At 42.9% G+C, this 21,090-nt stretch overlaps 1 protein-coding gene across 6 annotated transcripts in view; it reads right to left on the reverse strand.

The window, feature by feature from the left end:
- The window catches only part of FNIP1 (folliculin interacting protein 1), a 70,862-nt gene that overhangs the window by 28,036 nt on the left and 21,736 nt on the right, over window positions 1-21,090 (reverse strand). For 3 of the 6 annotated variants that reach the window (XM_069772665.1, XM_069772662.1, XM_069772663.1), the window contains exons 2-3: window positions 11,647-11,773; window positions 2,685-2,828 (exon numbers count right to left, since the gene is read on the reverse strand). In XM_069772665.1, the coding sequence (XP_069628766.1) occupies window positions 2,685-2,828; window positions 11,647-11,773 (271 nt within the window). Of the gene's footprint in view, window positions 1-2,684; window positions 2,829-2,903; window positions 3,053-3,136; window positions 3,198-11,646; window positions 11,774-18,878; window positions 19,267-21,090 lie in introns of those variants that run through there. The other 3 variants (XM_069772664.1, XM_069772666.1, XM_069772668.1) reach the window with 3 other exon arrangements.

The raw sequence follows: 21,090 nt of genomic DNA on the forward strand, positions 1-21,090 counted from the left end.
CCCAGCAGCTCCGAGGAAATATAAGCATAGATGTTAATGGCTCCAGGAAATGATAGGTCTGCCAGCATCACAAAATCTTGAAGTAAGAACACTGCAAATTACTACAGCCAAATGTTATGATTGTTATTTTTAAATCTGTTGCAGATCTCCAATTGAAGGACTCATTCTGAATAAATGTCAAGCCCTTGATGGTTGGTTTTGGTTTCAACTTTCTGCTGTTGTGAAAATCTTATTCTAAAGCTGAGGAAAAATACTTTAAGATAAAGTATTGATTTTCTTTGTCAAGCAACTGAATTAAAAAAGCAAGTGAAAATCAGCTGCTTTCAAATTTAATTATAGGGGTTTCCCTTTCCTCCGAAAGACAGAGACAAGCAATGCTGAAGGCAAAGAGCATGATAAGATGCACCCATGGCCTGTTTCAGTCTGGCATTTCATCTACACTTAATAATTTTACCATGCGTAACAGAACATGCACGTATTTAATGCATTTAATATGCAAACACTGCTGCAGCTGAACTCTTTGGGCCTTTAATGCTGCAAAACAAAGGTCACTCAAGACCAAAGTAGAGTGCAATCAACTGAGGAAAGGGGTTAAATATTAAAAACCTGAAACAAAAGAAAGCCAAGGAGCATCTGGCAAAAAGGGCACAACCTCCGGCACTGACAGCTTGGACACAAACCAATTCCCTAGGTCATATTTATGAGCTCACATAAAAACTGATCATAAAATACCCACAAGTGTTTCTTATTGCACATTAGCATATTAGAGGTAGTAAAATTTGCATGATTTGGAAATTGCATTTCTGAATATATTTACAACATTTAATATTCCACTTACTGTACATATTGTCCTATCAATAACTAAGTACATACATAAATTAAAAACACAATACAGAAATAAATGTCAAATGTTGTGATGAACAAATCAGAAAGACTTTCAGTCCTGACTACACTGAGAAGCAGGTACCAAGGTAACACTAGTGTCATAATGCGCAAATAATTGCAGTCAAGCTTAGAACCATATTCAGCTTCATCTTAATGGATTCTAATCACATTTGTGAGGGATCTGGATACAACATAATTAAAAACATGGAAGCCTGGAACAAAACCCTGTATTTCACCTTGCGATTAAAGTTGCTCATATATAGTCAAAATGCATTTAAACAAGGAAACATAAAGAACTATTTTAAAAGTCCTATAGCATTGTATTATTTGGACTTCCACTTTATAGCTTAAAAAAAAAATAAAATAAACAAAAGAACGTATAAATACTGCAAATACATTAAGTAACTCCTGAGATTACCAGACACAGCAGTTAGGAAATGCCAGGCTGACTGATGTCTGGACAAGCTTACTCTGGCCCTTCTGCATACACGATACAAGATCTCACTCTGCAGTAAAGAACTCTTGTCTTTATGGCACTCTGCTTACTTGCTGGGGAAGCCTGGAAGGAGTACAGGGAATGCAGTAGATAGTTTACAACAAATACCCTGTAGAAGACCAACTTAAGGTCAAAGTTTCTCGCACACTTTCTGAGCCAGTCACATAGCCACACATCATTTCAGTTCAACTCAGTAAGATTTTGACTAAGTAATACACGTGAGGAAATGGGGACTTAAAAGGGAAAACTTTCCACAGCTTTAAACTACACGATCATGCCAACCACTAAAATTAATTTCCTTTAATAACGTTGACCATTGTTCACACAGAGCCTGCCCAGTAGGAGAGACAACTTCTGGATAGTGGGGAGGATCATTTTTCTTGGTCACACAATGCATGAAGGAGGTTATTTTGTGCTGGAAGGAAGCTGCTGACAGAAATGTCTCTTCCTTTCATAACCACAGCTAAATGCCCTTCCAGGAAGGGAGGAATGGAAAACAGATCTTCAGCCACCTTACTAAAGCTGTGGAAAAGAGCGTGATGAGAAAGAGAAAACAAGAATATGCAGCTCGCCAAATATAGCAAGAGTTAACGTGACAGTGGGAAAGTCAGCACTGGAAGGTTCTTCATTTATATCTACGGTAGATTAAGACATCAGTAGTACTGTACTTCAGAATAGGTTGTAGAGATAGCAGCTTCCCTCAAACACACAATTACTTCATTACAAAGAGTGGAAGGGCTTAGTTCTATTTTAGAGTGGCTTAATATAAAACACTTGTGATCCATGGAAGGAGAGATGACAGAAATATATCCGTGTCAGATGACTCCAGCTACTCTCGTGGCCAAAATCTCTTATGTAAAATGTAACTGAAGTGCACTGAATCCCTTGTTATAAAGCTGTTACACAGATTACCCCTATAGCTAGTGCATTTCTCTGTTATTTCCCTGGCATTTAGCAATAAAGTAAAATAAACTACCTCATCTATACCGAGATAAGATATTTGTGCCAAGTCTGATCATACCGAATGAGTGTTATCACCTAGGTCATAAGACAGAACAAATGCCCTGGAGAGATCGCTGCCATTCAAAGACACATCCTGAGAGAACCAGCTGGTTGGTTTTAGACTTGTTCAAAACCAAAGCTACAGGATTAAACGTTACTGAGTCAGAAACAAAGTCTGATTTTGACTGAAAACTGCTCTCCACCACTAGCCTCTAGTTTCAAGCATTTTAGAACATTCACTACCTCACCTGCCGTTAGTATTTGATGTGGGTTATGCAAAAAAAAAGGAAAACTGACTCACCTGGTATTTTGGGCATTGTTCTTTTGGATCAGAGAATGAGGAGGATGAATTGATTGAACTATCCAACGAAGAAGAGCTGTCTCCTCCGGGCTTCAGTTGGCAACATTTCCCAAAAACTCTCACCTGAGCATCACTGCAGAGTTTCTGAAATACAGACAACATATGTGAACACACTAAGACCCGTGACCTGAAATCACTGTTTAGCAGCATTGCACTTACCTGTTCAGGTAAGATATTTAACAGCTAAAAGGCTTATACCCCATGAAAACAGTTAATAGAATATTTATTAGTGTCTCTTGCAGCCTGGCTGTACAAAAGAAAGCTGAGCTGTTTTACTTCCAACTAGCCAGGAGTTAAGAGGCCACTCCAACCCCATTTTCCTCAGTAGCCATCCATCTCTGAAGCTTTACAAATGACTTTTTTAGACCCAGGATTAGGAGAAAGGATGGTACCAAAGCGTTTAAAGGAAGGATGGCAACAACAGGCTCCAGCTGTCTTCATCTTGCTGCTGGTGCCCACTGGGGCGGAGGTGACACAGCAGTGTGACGGGCACAGCCCTCCAGAGCGACAAAGCCGGCCAGATCATGATGTGGAGCAGTTCACGATGTACAGGAAAACACACTGATTAGGAATAATTGAGCAAGAACGCCACAGAATTCAAGAGAGATTCATGTTACGAGGATAAGTGGAGAGAAAAGATACTATTTTTATAGACCTATCCCTAGCTGTGTCCAAGTCCCCTGGTCTTTTTAAAGAGTGGCACAGAGGTGACACGTTCCTCTCGTTTTCAGTATGATGGAATTGTGAGGCGGAAAATGGACAAAGCTGAAAAACATAGCTAGTGTTACAGAGAAGCCAGAGAAGTTTCCCAAAATGATGGAGAAATGGTTCAAGGGGTGATTTCTGATAGAGATTCAGAGAGAAAACATAGCAAAAACAGGAGTTAGGAGGGCTCAGATGGAGCTGGAACTGACATACAGAATGAGCAGGATCTGTGTCCACTCTATAGATGCAGTATTATCAACCACTGGCACGGGATATGCTCCACTACGGTTTTGTTCACTATTTAAAAACATTTGTGATTTCCCCTGCAAATCTCAGCATCCCAAGCAGAATCAGCATCCACATCAGTTAATGCCATTTACACTAAGATTAGGCAATCCTCTTCACCTGAAGACCTCAACATATTTTTCATATACTCATTATATCTCAACACGCCCACATAAGGTTGGCATTATTTACATTTGCTAGTGGGCAGCACTAGGAGACAGAAATAGTCTACACTGCTCAAAATTACATACTAACTCTGCCCTAAGACTTTCTTAATTAACATTTCCTATACAACCACCAAACCAGTAAGAGCAAGCTGGAAGCAAACCCTACTGGAAGCAAGGTTCAAGGGACAGATGGAAATCCAGAAGTGCTGTTATATGTCGCAGCTTCACCTCTGGACTCACAGGTCCACATTACAAGCTCCCCCTTCATTCAAAAACATAAGCATGTCTCAATCTTTAATAGCTATGAAAAAAAAGAAAAGGCATAAAGAAAAGTGTGAAATACCCAAGGCACAGGGTGGTAACTCCATGACTGCTCAATAGTCAGCAACAACTGTACAAAAAGACAACTGCCCTTACTGCTGTGGAGGGATTTTGGTGAGGGACAAGATGGGAATCCCGTCCCTCTGTCCTAGGCTATGCAGGTTACTACTTTTTTTTTTTTTGGCTAAATCTCACCCACCATTAGGGACAGGTGACTTTTATTTGGCCCTAACTACGGGTGAGATTTAGCAAAACAGCAGAAAATGTCAGGGATTATCGAGCTCCACGCAGCAGTCTGCATTGCTGCTCCCATTAGAGAGCTGCTGTCACAGAAAGCCTTAAGGAAAAATGTGCAGACAAATCAGTAATTCTGTGGCAGAGGGGAAGGAAGCACTCGCTAGCCGCTGAGTCCTGTGCTTTACTGACATATACAGCCTACCATAGTAGTATCTTCTAATTACAACATCGTGGTGAGTACGTTGAATTCATGCAATATGTAGATTTGCTAATGGCTAGGATCTGTGGCTTGAGCACAGTACACAATGGCTGGAACATGTGAATGATCATCATATGACTTCAGTAGGAACTCGTGAACTAGAATTGCATTTTATCTCTGACACAAACAACAATGTCCTAGGCTGGGCAAGCATCATGTGATAAAACCACATAAAATCCACAGGGTTACAGAAGCTTTTGCAGGCAAACCACATTTCAGCTTGCATTTTCCATCAGATGTTGAAAGTTCCTTCTAAAAAATTACAATTATAACTAAACTTCCTTGAGACTGTAAAGCCAGTAAATGCATTTCTACAGGTGAAAAAATTTTCTGTGCATTAAAAAAATAGGCTACATTTGCAAATTACTTTTAAATTATTTCTTCTCATTATCACTGCATTTTTCTGCACAGCAGCTTTCCCCAGATCCATTGGGGAGTCTAGTATCTTGAAGTAATAGCTGCCTGATTTAAACAGCAAACCAGGAAAACGGTTGTTTGGTCTTTGCAGTGGAGTTTAATGAACCAAGACTCCTGCAAGGAGTCTGTAAAGGAGGTCAGGATCTTTCAGATACTTTTCAGAACCTCGTGAACAGTAAATCCCTCCTAAAATGCAGATCACTGACCAATTTTGGTGTTTGCTCTTTTACAAACTTAGCATGTGCTTTAGAATAACCTGTTGGACAATGAGATCAAGTACCTGCAATGCCCCCCTCCTCCTGCAGCTTCTGACTCCAAATGTCAATGAAATTTTATATGCTACAAATCTCAAGATATTCTGCATCAAAGGAGTGGGATTACTTGCATTCCAATATAATATTCCAAAGATATTAAAGCCAGGTTTCCAAAAATAAAAAGGTAACCTAATTATTTGAGAACCGTACAAAGGAAAGTTTCAAAGTTGTGCATTTTCTTTCCAAATAGACATAGCTGCAACAAATCAGATCCCCAGGCAAAGTGCTGCTGGAGCCCTCCGAAATGCTCACTTTTGCTGGAGAGCAGAACATCTGCTGGAAGGATGCCGTGGGCAGCTGCCGCTCCTGGCTGCCACACTGCTCTCCCTGCTGTGGTCACACTCTTTGTTCTTTCTCTGCCAACTCGCTGCAGATACCGCCCAGCTCCAAAGACTTCCTGGCAGTCACAGTTCTTACATTAGAGGTCATCACTTGCTGAAAGTCTTGGAGACCGATCAGGTAGTACTGAAGATAACTTAGAGTAAAAGGTCTTTATAGTACGACAGGGTAAAAAGTAGTTTTCTTCTACAGTTCTGCTTCTGGAATCTCTTTTCTCCACCTCTGTCAGCAAAGACCTTTAACTCTTTGCCACAAGGTCTATAAATTCCTCAGTAAGTGGGAAGAACATGCCCAGGAAGAGGAATTTCTCCTGGGCAAGTTTTGGTTTGGGGATAATAAGAAAGTTGAAAGGAGCCTGGTGCATTGAACCAAATCCAGACTGTGTGCATGTGCATTAGGGCTGTGAGTGACAGAAGGAAAGAGAAATGTCATCATATGCTTTACTCTTTTCTACCTCTCTGCAACAGCAGGTGCTCAAATACCACTGTGGTGGTAGTGATAGAGAAGTCTGTATTTCCAAGCAAAGCTGCCACTCTTCAGGAGCTCTGTACCTCATTTCTAGAACATTCCAGCAAAGCTGAAAAATTATTCCAAAATAGGTAAATTAACACTTTTGCTTTATTAAGACGCGTTCGTCTGAATGTGTGATTAAATGTATGCATCCACCTAGGACACGAGAGTAACCCGAATAGGCATTCATTCCTTCCCTTCAAGTGCTGCTGTAAAAATCCAGGTATCTTTCTTAAAATGCTGCTGTCGAGTGCTACATTCTCCCTTTATTTCCAGAGTTGTCAAGTTCCTCTATTACTCAGAGGTCAGTGAAGGAAGTAAAGACAACCCTATGCTCCCCCACGCCACTAGTAATTCTTCCATTTCTGTTTAGAGAGACTAAGCAGAGCTAAGAAGGTGGGACTGGGTCTCTGTGCTTACAGCTTTGTCTGTCTGCTCAGCCTGGCTTACTGGAACCCTGTCCACTGAGAGCCAGATAGAGACCAGAGTCTCCATTTCACACAACTCACCTAAAAGCAAAAGGCTCACTATCCAATTACTAATCCCTCAATGCAATTTGCTGTTCAACATTTATCCAGTGCTGAAGTATATTAGAACACATGGCTAATCCTGGCTTGTTTAAAACAGCATGCCATTTTTCTACTTTGGGATAAATATGACATTTGGAGTGAAAGAAATTGCCGCAGTAGGAGATCAAATATCATATGACCTTTCAGTTAAATTATCCCAAAGATAATGACAACTAGGTTACATGGCAAAAGTGAACTTTTCGCTCCCCAAATCCACCTCTAGATCTCAAATTCTGTACCTTGGACCACTCTTTCTCTTTCATTCCTTCAAAAAAACAAACCAAACCCTGCTTCTGAAAATCCTCTTCTGCCTCCAGGTCCTGGGAACAAGCCACTACCCTTCTCAGATTCCTTGTCTTCCCCCCTTCCCAGCCAAACCATCCAAACTCCAGATGCCTGCTCAGCACAGCACACAGCTTGGCTCTTGCTTCTTTTTGCCCTACTCTTCCTCATGGTCCCCTGACACCATTTTTCCTCCCTGGACTCCACGCCTTCCTCTAGGCTGATCTTCAGACTCAGGAAATCTTTTCGCTTCTTACATGTCCATCAGTACCTCTCTTCAGGCAAATCCCGAATGGTAACAACTGGCTTGTCATAAGCCACCAGTGGACAACATAAAAAGGAAAACGAGTGGTTAAATGAGACAGCTAACCCCCGTCCCTGAACTCATTCAGCCTGCTCCAAGGAAAGCCCTGATGCGAGGGTCCCCATCCCACCTTCTTCTTTGGTTTACTCCCCACTTCTCCCTCGTGGCACCATTTCTGCGGCACCCTTCTCCCAGTCAACCGCCGGCCCTCGGAGGCAAACTCCTCATACTTCAGCTGGCCTTCGCACGCCGACGTGTACGGCGACATCGCTCACGTGCCGCACAACAGCAGCGGCGCAGTAAAACGCAACGCAGCCTTCGCGCGAGGTTAGCGCGAACGCGGCGTCAAGGTTGAGAAGCCAAGCACGCAGGGGCTCAGGAAAGGCAGAGCCAAGGCTGAGAGCTCAGCACCGGCTGGGCCACCTGGCCTCTGCACCTTAAAAAAGGAAAAGGAGCTGCTTGTCATGCTTGATTTGAAATTCAAACCGGGCCCGCTATCGCAGCTCTTGGAGGAGCATACCTGCGTTCACACGCGGCTCCTGGCTTGGAAACTCGGTACGACCCGACGGGGTGGACGGACGCACGGACGCACAGCCACGAGGCACCACGCAGCGAGGAGAGCGGGGCCGGTGGCACAGTGGAAAGCAGGAAAGTGTTAGAGGAAAAGGAGCAGACGAGGACAGAAACGCGTCTGCTAGTAGAGATCAGCCATAGGTCGTAACACTATCACCTGCAAATCAAGTAGTACAGTCTCATTAGAAATGAGACACGTATTAGTATGAGGAACAAACTCCGAAGTAACTCCCTACAGAAGACAGTGGATCAAACCCACGAGCTTGCACGTAGAAGTACTTCGATACCCCAAAATCCGAGGGATGTGGATGTTTGGGTGTGGACCAAGGCTGTTCAGAAAAGGCATCAGTCATGTCTACTTCTCGTATCACCTGCTGCCCTCGTATACCCAACGTGCAAATGCCTGTTCTGATACATTTGCTCATGACCTAGTGTCACAGGGCTGGAAAGGGCAACCACTCTCTTCTGGGATAGCCTGGCAGAACTCTCGACAGAGGAATTACCCAATTTTCTGATGCTCGCGAGGCAGCAGCCTTTCAGCTCTGCTCCCCTGGAAAGCCAGGGAAGAACCTCTCCTGCTTAGCACCAAAAAAGGCATAGGACTCACAAAGGGGATCTCTCTGCCTCCCCCCCATGCCAAGTGCCCACAGCTGCCGAAGGCGGATCTCTGCCTGGCCTTGGTGGAAACGCCTGGCACAGCCTTCGGCCAACATTCCCGGTGCAGCGGCCGCCAGCCCTCCGAGTCACCAGACTGCTTCTCGGCTTTGCTTGCCAAGTTTAACTCTAGCAAAGACCTGGGGAAAACATTACTTCTCCTGCGCAATTAAAATATTTTAACGGCCATACTGCAAACTCTCAGCTGCCTTCTGTCTGTCTCTGTGCTATACCCTCCCAAAATTCTTGTTTACCTAATATTTAGCTTTATAGAAGACGTGAGGAGGCTGATTTAATATCCAATGAAAACACAGTATCCTTATTTGTGTTATAGTCACATTTCCCTCACGGATAATATGAACCTAGTAATGCTTTAATAATTAGAGCCCAGCTTGGTCTGAGCACAAACACTGCAGTTTTCACTCATCAAGAAGTTTGAGCCTACTGTTTTATTTCTTGAAACATCTGTGTCTGGAAAAGTTTGCTCTGATGCTCCTTAAATTTTACAACCATACCTTCCCTTATAGAATTCAAATGACTGAGCCGTGTTCAACCTTGGTCCACCGCACTCAACTCTTGACATATGTAGAGATTAGATACATAAAATAGAGCAAAGTAAATCTCACCTTGCTGCAGGCATACAACTCTTAAATTCTAATTGCTTTCACATCTCATAAGCAACAGAAAATGGGAACTGAAGAGCACAGCAACATAGAGCAAACTGAAACCCTCTCGGCTCTCCGCATTAGACTGATTAGACTTCAACCAGAACAGTCTGGCCACTGCTAGGCACTCTTGCAAATCTCCCCCCTAGTGTTATTTGTAAATCCAGAGGTATAAATCACGTTAGGAAATGGGGGGCTGGGGGAAAGAGAGATGCAGAAAGCGTTGGCTTTTGTGGGGTAGTGAACAGATACCCTTTCAGAAGGGAGAGTGCCCAGCCCACACACACGTCTTGCTGCAAAAGGGCAAGAGTGCCTTGGAATGTGCTTAGAGCCAAGATCTGGCTTTGTATAGGCAGGGTGTGTCTTTGTTAATGAAAATCATGATAAAGAGCGAGAAAAATAAACAATGCAATTCCTTGAAAATGGGCAGTATGTACTGCTAACTGTACAAGCCTGTACTAAGCTTGCAGCAAGCCAAGCCGAGGACTCTTCTGCACGTTTTTACCTGCATAATGTTTCTGCTATTGCAAAGTTCTGTTTTACGAGGAAAGTTTTGCCTGACATGACATTATCTGAGTGCTGCAGAAGGCAGATGTCACAGCAAGCAAATGTTTCAATATATTCTCTTTCAAAGTCTCCTAATACCACAAAAAAGAAGAAATGTATCAAGTTACTAGAGATGAGTACTGGGCATTTCAAACACCCTGGGAAAAGTCTTCCTCCACCAGTCTCACGTACTCATTTCACAGAGATGGTGAATACCGCTATTTCCCTCCCCCTTCCCCTCTTAGCAAAGAAAAATAAAGGAGAGATTAATATGCAACCATATTAGCTCCATTATCAGCTGTTTATTCTGTTGCTGTTGAGCTGCCAGAGTCAACAATCTTTCTGAAATAAACCAAAACAGTGAAGTTTGCAAGTTCACTGTGCAAGTACAGATCTATCTTAAAGAAGGTTTAGGCTTTCAAGAAATCAACTGAAATATGGTAAGAGGATTTATACTGTACAACATCTTTTTTTATTAATGAAGTAATACTTTATAATTAATGAAGTAATAGTAATGAGCATAGGCAGCAATTCGTACCAATAAACCACTTCTGAGATCTCGTCTTTAAAAACCTGTTTTCCTGGCAAGAACACCTAGAAGAACAGGAACTTATAAATTATAAAGCCATTCTAACAAGCTAAAATTAAAAAGAAAGATGCATTTTGTTCAACATTTGTGAAACTTGCTTTACTTCACAAATTCTCAAAAAGAACTAGGAAATTGGGATCTTGATTCGTGGCTATACAAGCACTAGAGTAAGCGATGGAGAAGCCTGGAAATTAGTGCCTGATGAGAAACAAACAGACTTCCAGAGGTTAGGATATGCGGACATAGGAAGCACTCAGGACCAGGATGAGAAGCATCAGGCTGGCAACATTCAGCAATAGGCCAGAAGAGTTTACAAGCTGGATGAAGAATCTTCTGGCTGTACTCCAATACCCAACATGAAAACCAGGGCTTGAGGGTAATATGTTATTTTGTGTACTCCTGCTTACAGAACTTAGTAGGTCCTACGGGTAAAAGCAGCTGGGATCACGAATTTCAGCTCACACAGTGCTTTCTGCTCACAGACCTTAAAATGGTTTGCAAACGTTTTTAGAGGTGGTGAAAAGGAAGTTCAAAGCAGCGAATATAAGCTGTCCAACCTCACACAACCACTTAGAATAGCACTGTGGCTAGAAATTAATCTTCTGGCCAGAGCCCTTAGAAGTAAGTATCCTCATCTGACTGCATCCATTACAGTTTCAATTAATAGATTACCATGCAGACCATGCCAAAAGGAAAAACAGAGGAAAACTTTTCAAGTAACTTTGTGTGAAAAAACTGTCAGCAAAGCATAGAAACGATTGGCAAAAGCTAACCAAACAGGACACAGGAGGACACAGGACTGGGAGGACCTTCCGATTAAGAATGCACACCCCACCATGGCATAAAAGCACATCCATAAATATCAGTTTATGCCCTGCCTCAGGCCCCCAGCATTGCCTGCTGCAGCACCAGGAAGGAATCCTTCTCTCTGAACGAGCAGAAAGTAGACGAGCCCAGGAATAAAGAGATCACTACAGTATTTAAAGCTGTTAAGAGTGAAATCACTGAAGCATGAATAATTTGCAACTTAACAGGCATTTAAATATAGCCCTGCATATAACCGACGTTTAAATGTTAATGTGAATAAAACAGAACATTTGTGATTTATCAATCTTGCCATTTAAAAAAATATAGACTATAACCATTCAAATTAGTAAAATACTCACCGACACCGAAACATCCTCTATTTTTCTTTTAGCACTGGAGTCAAATAAGACATTCCGTCCTCTTCTTTCGCAGTCCTGATACACAATCAGTCGGATCTGACTTGGGTCAAATTCCGGCAAAGGCCAGCTTTAATTAAAAGATAAAAGAGCAGAAGGATCAATTACCACAACTCTTTATTACACTGTCCTTTCTATGTTTTCTGTATATACAACTATATTAAAACATAAAGTCGAGCAAATGCAATGCCATTTCATCAGACCCTTTGATCCTGTAGCCAGAACTATGCTTTTTGTTTTTTTTTTTCCCCTACACTTGCCAAATTACACTGGCATAAACGGCACCAATCCACTACAGCCATATGCAATGATGTGCGCAGCATTACCAGCTCTTGTGCTCTGTCTTGTGATATTTAATGTTTTCTTCAAGTTCCAGCTTTTTGTAATCAAGGTCATAGAAGAACTCAGCTTTTATGTTTAGAGACACATACCCCCCCCCCCCCCAAAAAAGAGTCCCTCATCATTGCAAGCGCTAGCTTGAAAGCATTCACGATTCAAAAGCAAAAAGAAAAAAGGTATATATTCACACTGGCCTCTCCCTTAAGTAATGAATTTCTGCATTTGCAGTCATGGGTTTTCAGCCTCATGGTTTGGCAAAGCACTGAACTCCCCAGCTGAAAAAATGCAAAGTACCTTTCCTACCCTTCTTCAGGTTTCACAAACACTGTAGTAACATATGTGCATAGAACTAACTGCAGTATTACAAACTACAGCATTCATACTAATATATATGCTTTGATGCTGGGAAAAAGAGAGCCATGTGTAGCTTGGTCCTGACTATATACTCAGGTCCTCACTACATTCAGACTTGGAAATCATCTCCACTTATGCCACTGTGATTCAAGGCCATGCTGCTGCATGGGTCAGCAAAACACACACAGCAGTTCTAACACACCTACTCCCAAACTATTTTTGCAGTCAATAACAAGGAAAGGAGCATTCTTGAGCCTCTGCCTTCCCGAGTGTCACTGACTTCAGAGGAGCTCTGCAAAGGGAGAACTTGGAGGGCTCAGGCTTGAATACCATTGCCTTTAAGGGTGCTTTGTAGCCATAATCTTAAATTCCCATTTTAAAAAGCCAGCCATGACTTTAAAACCCAGCAAGCATTGTTGCCCATGGACTTGGGAATCCATTTTCACCGATACCTTCTCAGTTCTTGGGAGACAGGAAACAAGACGCCTCCTCTATCCATGAAACCAACAGCAATCATCTTCCAGCTGGTTACAAGCCATTTCCTTAATCAAGTGAAATTCTATCTTCCTTATCCTTGCCTTTTAGGCAAGCAGCATTAGCATGAAACCCCAAGAAGTGAGAAACGAGGCCCTGGAACTTTCCAGCCATTAATGAAGGATACAGGCTCCCAGTTTACAAGGAGCTGTACATTTATTTCAGCAAAGAGACGCCCATAAGTGATAATATGGACTGAAGTAAACCTGGCATGCTAGACTCCAAGACTATGGTAAATTTTCCTCTCCTCTGTCCCCCTAATTCACCAACCAAAAGGTTTCCTTCTCTGTGCCCATGCTTTATGTGATCAGTATGCTAAGGACATTTGTAACCCAACAACTTCTATAATAGGTCACAGCAGAGAATCAATTTGATCACCAAAGCCATGGTTGCCTATCAGAAGTTTTTAAGACTGTCCAATATAGATTCACAGGCTTTACAACTAGTGTAGTTCCAGTGAGGTAAAACTAAGCACCAAGACATACAGTTACTTGGTCTCTTGAGAGAGGAAATCCATTTCCTGATCTGCTCAGCCCCACCATTTAGCAACAGGAGAGAAAAACAGAAGCTGCAGAGAAGATAGTGTGCAACAGATGTCAAAAGCAACTTATTACAAAAAAAGCTTGAGCAACTTGAAACTGAAATAACTTGATGTCTAGATTCGGGGGCAAAGCCACGCACCCTCTCTCTTTGGGCACCTAAAGCCAAGCATCGTCCACAGAGGGACATGCCCACATGAAGAACAGACTGCAAACTGGGCCAATTCTGTACCGAAAACCAAGCACAGTGACAAACTCAGTGCAGAGCATACATTTACCGGGGGCTCTGCTAATGAGCCCCACCTGGCATTTCAGAAAATGTAAGAAAACAAAATCCATATTGTTTGATGCATATTTGGAGTGTTATCAACTGAGAGGCTCAAAGGCACTAGAGCTGGGGACAGTTACTTGTAAGAACCTGACTTCAGCTGGAGGTGAGGAGGCAAGTGAGACCGCTGGATAAACTGGCTTCCTGAAGGAACCATCTTTTTATATTTAAGTGAAATCGATGGAAGTCTGGAAGCTCATTTTATAGGCCACTGTGGTTCCTATAAAGAAACAGTGTGTGACAACAACAACGAATTGTTTGCCAAAAAGGTGCTATCGCTTGCTCCACCCTTGCAGTGCATTTGAATTTCCTTCACACTCAGACAAAAGCATGTCTTCCATTACCTAGTACTTTTGATATTTGACTTTGAAATTACTGGCAAAGAAGGGCAGTAGCTGTTCCAGATCTTAGCAAAGTCTGCTTATAAAAAGCTCCAAGAGCAGATTACACACTAAGAGGAGAGAAAGCTAAATATAAAACTCTTGCTGTATTCGGAAACATATTTGATCAAGGTAACAAGAGCTTGTTTACTTCTCAGCTTCTTCACATGACATTTTAACTTTCTCTAGACAAGCATTTAGTAGATATTATCCATCATAATTTGTGATAATTCCAAATAAGCGTTATCTCTGTTATGTAATAGAGTCCTTAAGCACATTTCAGCCTTGCAAAAATATTCCCTGGCAATAGCGGGCCACTTCCCAAACCAGAAGAAACTTTAAGAGTGCTGGGGGAAAGTTCATTTAGACAGACAGTAAACAGAGGCAGGCTGGCACCTCCGACTCGGCCCCACCACCTCCCAGTGAGGAGGAAGCTGGACACAGAGTAGCTTTGCTTTTGTTGTTAGAGCTTTAAAATACCGTTAAGCTTGATATCTGGATAGATTATCCCCAGAAACACACAAATTCCTGCATGCAATACGGAGGGCATGTTCTCAAAACAAATATAACAGGGCAATACTCCAGCGCTGTTCTTCAGGCGGATGAAAACTGACCTAGATCTTCTGAATATAATTAGTTCTGTTTATAAATGGAAACCAACTTTGACATTTAACTGATGTTTTCTTGAGATTCTTACAGGAAAACCAGGAGACGTAGAATCAAATGTTCTAGCACTGTTAATGAAAGGTGAGTCTCCATCTCCCACACTGTTCTGGAAATGACGGTTCTCTTAATGAGGACTTTCTGCTGTGTGACCTATCTATCACTCTTTGATCTTTCCTTGAAACTGATTATATTTAAAGAAAAGAACAAACACAAAAACCACCAGCAAGAAAACCCCAACAATCTTTTCACCAGTGGAAGTGTTTGTGACTTTGCCTTACAGTTAGTGCTGTGAGGTCACACGTCAAGCAAGAGAAGAAACAGTGATAAATTATTTCTGAGCAGGACACCAGTCCTATGGAGATCTCCACTACACAAACAGTGATTCCTCTAGAATGAGACGTTCAGAAATACCTATATGCATAGAATGGGGTAGAAATCCGTTGATGTATAAATGCTGCGTGGGATATTTCAGAAACAAATCATGTAAAACCAGATCTCACACAATCACAGACTGGTTGAGGCTGGAAGGGACCTCTGGGGGTCATCTGGTCCAACCCCCCTGTGCAGATGCTAATGCAAGTACAAAGCACAAAAGGAAAGGAATTATTCGGGACAGAAAGGCAAACTTCCACATGAATAAAGATTAAATTATTAGAAACTAATAATAATGAAATCAAGGCCTGAAAAATGATATTTTAATGCATGTTCATACCTAAGCCCTACTATGGTTCAGCTTTTCTCCTCTTTCATCCGTTTTGTTTTCCTGCCTTTTTTTTACCTTCAACCACTAGGAATATTATTTATAGTTTACATTTACAGATCCATTACATGCTTCCTGACACCTGTACTGCAAGTTGCATGGCAATCCAGAAGTCAAAATGCTCTCCAAGGGTGGATTTTCTCATGTATCTAATTCCTGGAGTTTATTGCTACCATAGGCGTTTCTCAGCAAGAGGCAGCTGAATGGCTTTAAATTGGTATTATTATACTCTGTGCAAGTCTTAATAGATAAAATGACAGACGCAGAAATCCTTCATTACCACTCTACCAATTAAAATACAAGATTTTCCCCTGTAATTGAAAGCAAGTACATTCCTTCCTCCTTGTTTCCACTACAACACGAACAGCACTTCTTCATTACATTAAAGGTTTAGCTTAATACTATTTTTCCTCCTGCTTGAGACTTTACTTTTAGAACTATTTCATATTAACACAGCTTAGATAGTATCCAATTACTTTTTAATAATTAGCATAGATATTTTAGAAGTCTTAAAGAGAAGCAATTGAAGCAAACCGATCAAGATATTAAGCAGGTAGGAATTGTAGAAGAGTTTGCTAAAAAGTAAAGTTGCTCAAAACCAGAATATGACTAATCATTGAAAAAGTAAATTGAAACTATCAGTCAAACTATTGTTTTCCTACATCATGTTACCCATAGTTATAAAAACTGCCTGGTGATGAATCACTTGGAACTATTTTTAAATGCATCTACGCAAATGATATTTATAGTTTATGCTAGCTTATCTGTCCTGCGTGTTTTTCATGTTAGCACCTTTTTAAAAGGCTGACAGGAACAGCCAGGGCAGAGCAGACGGCAGGTCCACCTTGCCCCACGCCCTCCTCGCAGGGCTCCGCGTGGAAGGAAACGTCTTCCTTTACTCCTATTAGACGAGCATCAGAACAGAGGCATAAGGATCCCCAGGGCTTATCTCCAGCTCCTGCAGATGATACTCTTCATGTATTATCGTTGTTACAGTAGTGCTTAGACCCAGCCAACTTCTACGGGAGTGCTGCACAGAGGCTGTCCCCGTCTTGAAGAGCTTACGCTGCAAATACGAGACCGTTCCACTGGGTGCATTGGGATATTTCAGATGCAGATTATCTCCATGTTCCAGAGAGATGTACGTTCACATCGAAGCATGCTCACCTGTACATGCACAGCCCAGTAGTATTTAGGATCCTGCAGTTGCTTTGTCATAGGGAAGGGTGATCAGAAGCAGAAGGAAAATGGTGCTGGCCTAGTCCAACCATCATATCGTACACCTCTCACCCCTGACTGAGGTGCCTTTTCCAACAAAGGATTCCCTTCTCCCACCCAAATTGCTCTACACATTTCTATTATCTGTTACTGGATTTTTTTTTCATTTGGCTTTGAGAAGATACAACAAAAGTTGAATATATAGGACACATGGGGAGGGTATTGAACGTATTTTAATACCTTCTTACTGCAATTCACTAATTCATTTATTATTTGACCATTATTGTACAAAGACAGCTGTGTAGACCTTTCTGAAAGAGCACAACTAATTTGGAAGCAATGAAAACAGCAATGTACGGCATGTTAACGATGCTTCCAGCTTTGGAAGACCATCCATTAGCTTTTTTTAAAGAGGCATGGGCAGGTTATTTATTTTTTTAATAATAACACCTGAAATGCAAAAGAACTTTATCAGGATTCACATGATAAGGATGATCCAGACCGCACTGCCAATTTGTAAAGTTGGCATTTTCAGCGAGAGATTCCATCTCAATGCTGGTGACATAACACCACCGTAAGTCTGTGAGGAGGAAGAAGATCCCTAAACTAGAGAAACCACGGGGCCTATACTTAGAAAAAATTTTGCAAGATAATTGTCTTTACAAGAGTTGAGGTCACTTCAGGGTTGTGTGACTGTTGTGGTGAACGCCTGCTGATTCTGCAGAGAAAATCGGCATTTGTGACTTGACCAAGGCCACGGAGGGAGCCCGTGACCATCGATTGCGAAGGAGTTTACCCAGCGCTCTGGGCGACGCTGCCCTTTATCACTCTGACCTCAGCCGGGATTTCCCAAATGTCGACGGACCTGTACTCTGGGTAGCTTGGAAAAACTGACAGACAGTGGATCATTTCAGGGACAACCACCCATGATGGGTGACTGCTTGCAGCGGTTACATTTTTCAGGTTTGTCACAAGGAAATAATGTTTCTTTAAAAAAAAAAAAAGAAATCCAAGCCACCACCTTTTCATTTCTCGAAGGAGGGTGACACGTCCACAGGCACTGCAGCATCACAGAGGTCAGCTCTATGCTGTATCTATAAATCTGTCTTGCTCATTTACCAGCTTAGCAATCCTCACCTTGAATAGCTGCACTACTTGTGCTCCAGGAAAGTTCTGCTGCTTATACTAAGCACATATTGTACACTAGGAACATATTCAGGCAGCCAGATATTTCACACTCAGTATAATAAACTTGGACCTAAACTTCAATTGGCTTCCAAGGTCCTTGGCTCTGTCCAATTCTTTAACTGTGTATGAAGCTGACTTTGTTTTCCTTTTTTTCCTCCTTCTACCAAGTCACTTGGCTCTCATTAAGATACCTAATTTATACTCTGAAGTCCAATACATGAGCCAGCTGCCTCTTCATGAGCAAAAAGATGTAATACATATAGGTTAGGTACAGTCCAGTCAACACATTAATCATAGTCTGGAGGGTGATATTGAAAATAAGTAAGCTGGAAGGTTTCGTTAAAGACATATAGCATGTTGAGTAACTTTGCAATTTACACAGCTTCTGAATCTACAATTAGTAATTTCACAGAATATTTTGGGTACTACTTCACGTATGTCATTTCAAAAAATACCTGTTCAGCTTTAAGCTGATTTAAGCACATATATGCATGCAAACATATGCATACACACGTGCAGACACACAAGCTCTGTGCTCTTTTGAAATACCTGTTTTAATTAGAAAAAAAAAAAAAATCACACACAAGCAAGACACAGCTCCTTTCAGTTAAATTCACTAGCATCGAACACAATGTTTTACATTATTCACGTAGACTGTGCTTCCCTTTGCAAAATTACAACAGATAGAACCAATTCAGGGAAAAAAAAAAAACATTCATGCCATTTAGCATATAAATATAAGAAGAACCATAAAAAAAATTAAATCTCTAAAAGCTTCACAGCTCTGGGAAAGAAGTACTTTCATCGCAGTGAAAATATTAAGCTTTCAAATAATTAAAACAATCTCAAGAACTGTGCAGTGACCGTACCTGGGAAGCATCTTTGTCCCCCGAGCAGTTCCACTTTTCAAAATCCCTGTAAACTCCTGTTGTGCCCAGCTGCCAACTCAGGTTAATAATAGCAATGAGCCATATTCATCCAAAACCACAAGACTGTCAGGTGACATATCAAGAGGTCTGAATTTAACTCAAACAAAAGACTCTCCATGCTGCAACGCAAAAGGCTTAATCCTAGCAACAGGATCACAAAAACCACCTTAAAGCAAGCAGTTCGCTGAAGCGCAATACAGGCGTTTGCACCGGGCTGCGTTTGCGCTGCCCTGGAGTTTCGTAACCCAAATCCTGCCCCTGCATTCTGTTGCACAGCCCGGGATTTCTGCTCGAGTAAATACCGCCCGTCTTCCCCCGCTCCTTTGTCTCTTCCAGTTTATCGCCGCAGAGGAGATGGCTCTAATTCATCAGAAAGCTAAGCGCTGCTTCGGCGGCCGCCGGAGCGTACACGTCAGTCCCACCTATCCTCCTCCTCCTCCTCGTCCTCTAGCGAACGCGGCCGGAGTCGAGTCTCACGACCCGAGTCCCCCGGCAACCGTCCCGCTCCTCCGCGAGCCGCCACCGTCGCCGATTCAACCCGCTCGGGCGAGAAGCGAGGGGGCCGAGCGACGCGGCCTCCTTCCAGGCTGCACCCCCGGCCTCGACATTCCTGGAAGCGACGGGATGCTCGCGCCGGAGCCCGGGAGAGCGGAGGAGGCAGAGGGGTGGAAAAGCGAGCGCTGACGGCCATCATGTGACCCAGCTGTCAGCGCGTGCCACCCGGAGCCGCCATCCGCCGATCCCCCGCGCGGGATCTCGCCGCCCAAGCAAAGGCCTTCGACGGCTCGACTCCGCCGGCTCCCGTCCGCACGCCTGCCGGGAAGGGCGGGAGAGGCGCCGCGCGGCCACCCCGCCGATCGATCGCCACGCGGCCGCTTCTCGCGTCTTCGGCGCGTTCGGCTTCGGGCTGAGGGGAACCAGCTCCGCTCCCTCGATCGCGCCGGCACCCGCTCCCCCTCCCCGTCGGCTCCTAGAAGGACAAAGAAAGCACTGTATGCCCTGGAAGGGCTCATTAATATTACAAGCCAAGCCTCAGGGACACGCAAGACAATTGGATGGCAATATAGAGGGGTGGGTTGGGGTCGCTGGTTGTTTGGGTGGGTTTTTTCTTTTTTTTGGGGGGGAGGGGGATGCGGAATAATGCCCACAAAGAAACGCTGATCAACCCGACAGCTCTAAACAAGGTTTCACGACTGCTCTTGGGGTAACCCAGGCCATGCTAGGAAGGCTGCCGGGTACATCACAAAAGCAAAGAGCTTGCTATTTAAAGAACTTTTTTTTCTCTAAATTGTGGGGGAGGAACGAGGGAGATGGACAGGGAAGTGAGGAAGGAACCGGGCATCCAAAAGGGCAATGAACATTAAAAGCCATCAAGTCTTGTCACAGGTATATGTGGGACTAATCATTCATACTATTAATTTTGTATTACTTTTGGACAAAACACAGCAAATATATAAAGGCAGGAGACTGTAGCACCATAGCTCCCACTTCGGGGCGGGGGGGGGGGGGGGGTCAGTGTCTGAAAACCTACAGGTTTTACCAAATACAAAGGCAGCAAAAATCCATTTATCATCAGGATCTCCTGTTCGGCTGCATCCCACAACACAAAGTTTAGGGCTATCGATGATCCCCCTGTATCACAAGAGTGGGTGAGCTGATGCACCTGTCCGTGGGCTCTGGCCCCAAGACCCAGCAGCCCCAATAATTTTTTGCCCTCTGGGATGGATTCCACCAGCGAACACCGAGCTCCCTCTCCTGCTACACATCTCCTGGATTAAGTTTAGGGAGAAATCCTTAATCTATTGACACAACAGCAGTTTTGCTGCTGACTTATAGGAAGGTAGTATTTTTATGTTTGGTGCTGGGCAAGCATTTTGACACAAAAGCACTAAAACTACAAGATAGATAATTACTTGGTTCCAAATCCAAAACTGTTATCTTTTGTGACCCTGAACGTTTTGTAGGAAATTTCTCATTTAGAAATGAAGAGCTGAGGCCCTGACCTCACAAAGACATACATTATAGACTTGGCTTTTCATACACGACTAGTGGCCTGGTATTCAATGGAATTACTCACATGAGCAAAATTGGGCATGTGCTGTTTACAAGGCCCATACCTTAAAACCAAATCTTGCCTTTAAAGCTTAGAATG

This window comes from Haliaeetus albicilla, chromosome 27 (genome assembly GCF_947461875.1).
Source record: "Haliaeetus albicilla chromosome 27, bHalAlb1.1, whole genome shotgun sequence".
Classification (NCBI taxonomy): Eukaryota; Metazoa; Chordata; class Aves; order Accipitriformes; family Accipitridae; genus Haliaeetus; species Haliaeetus albicilla.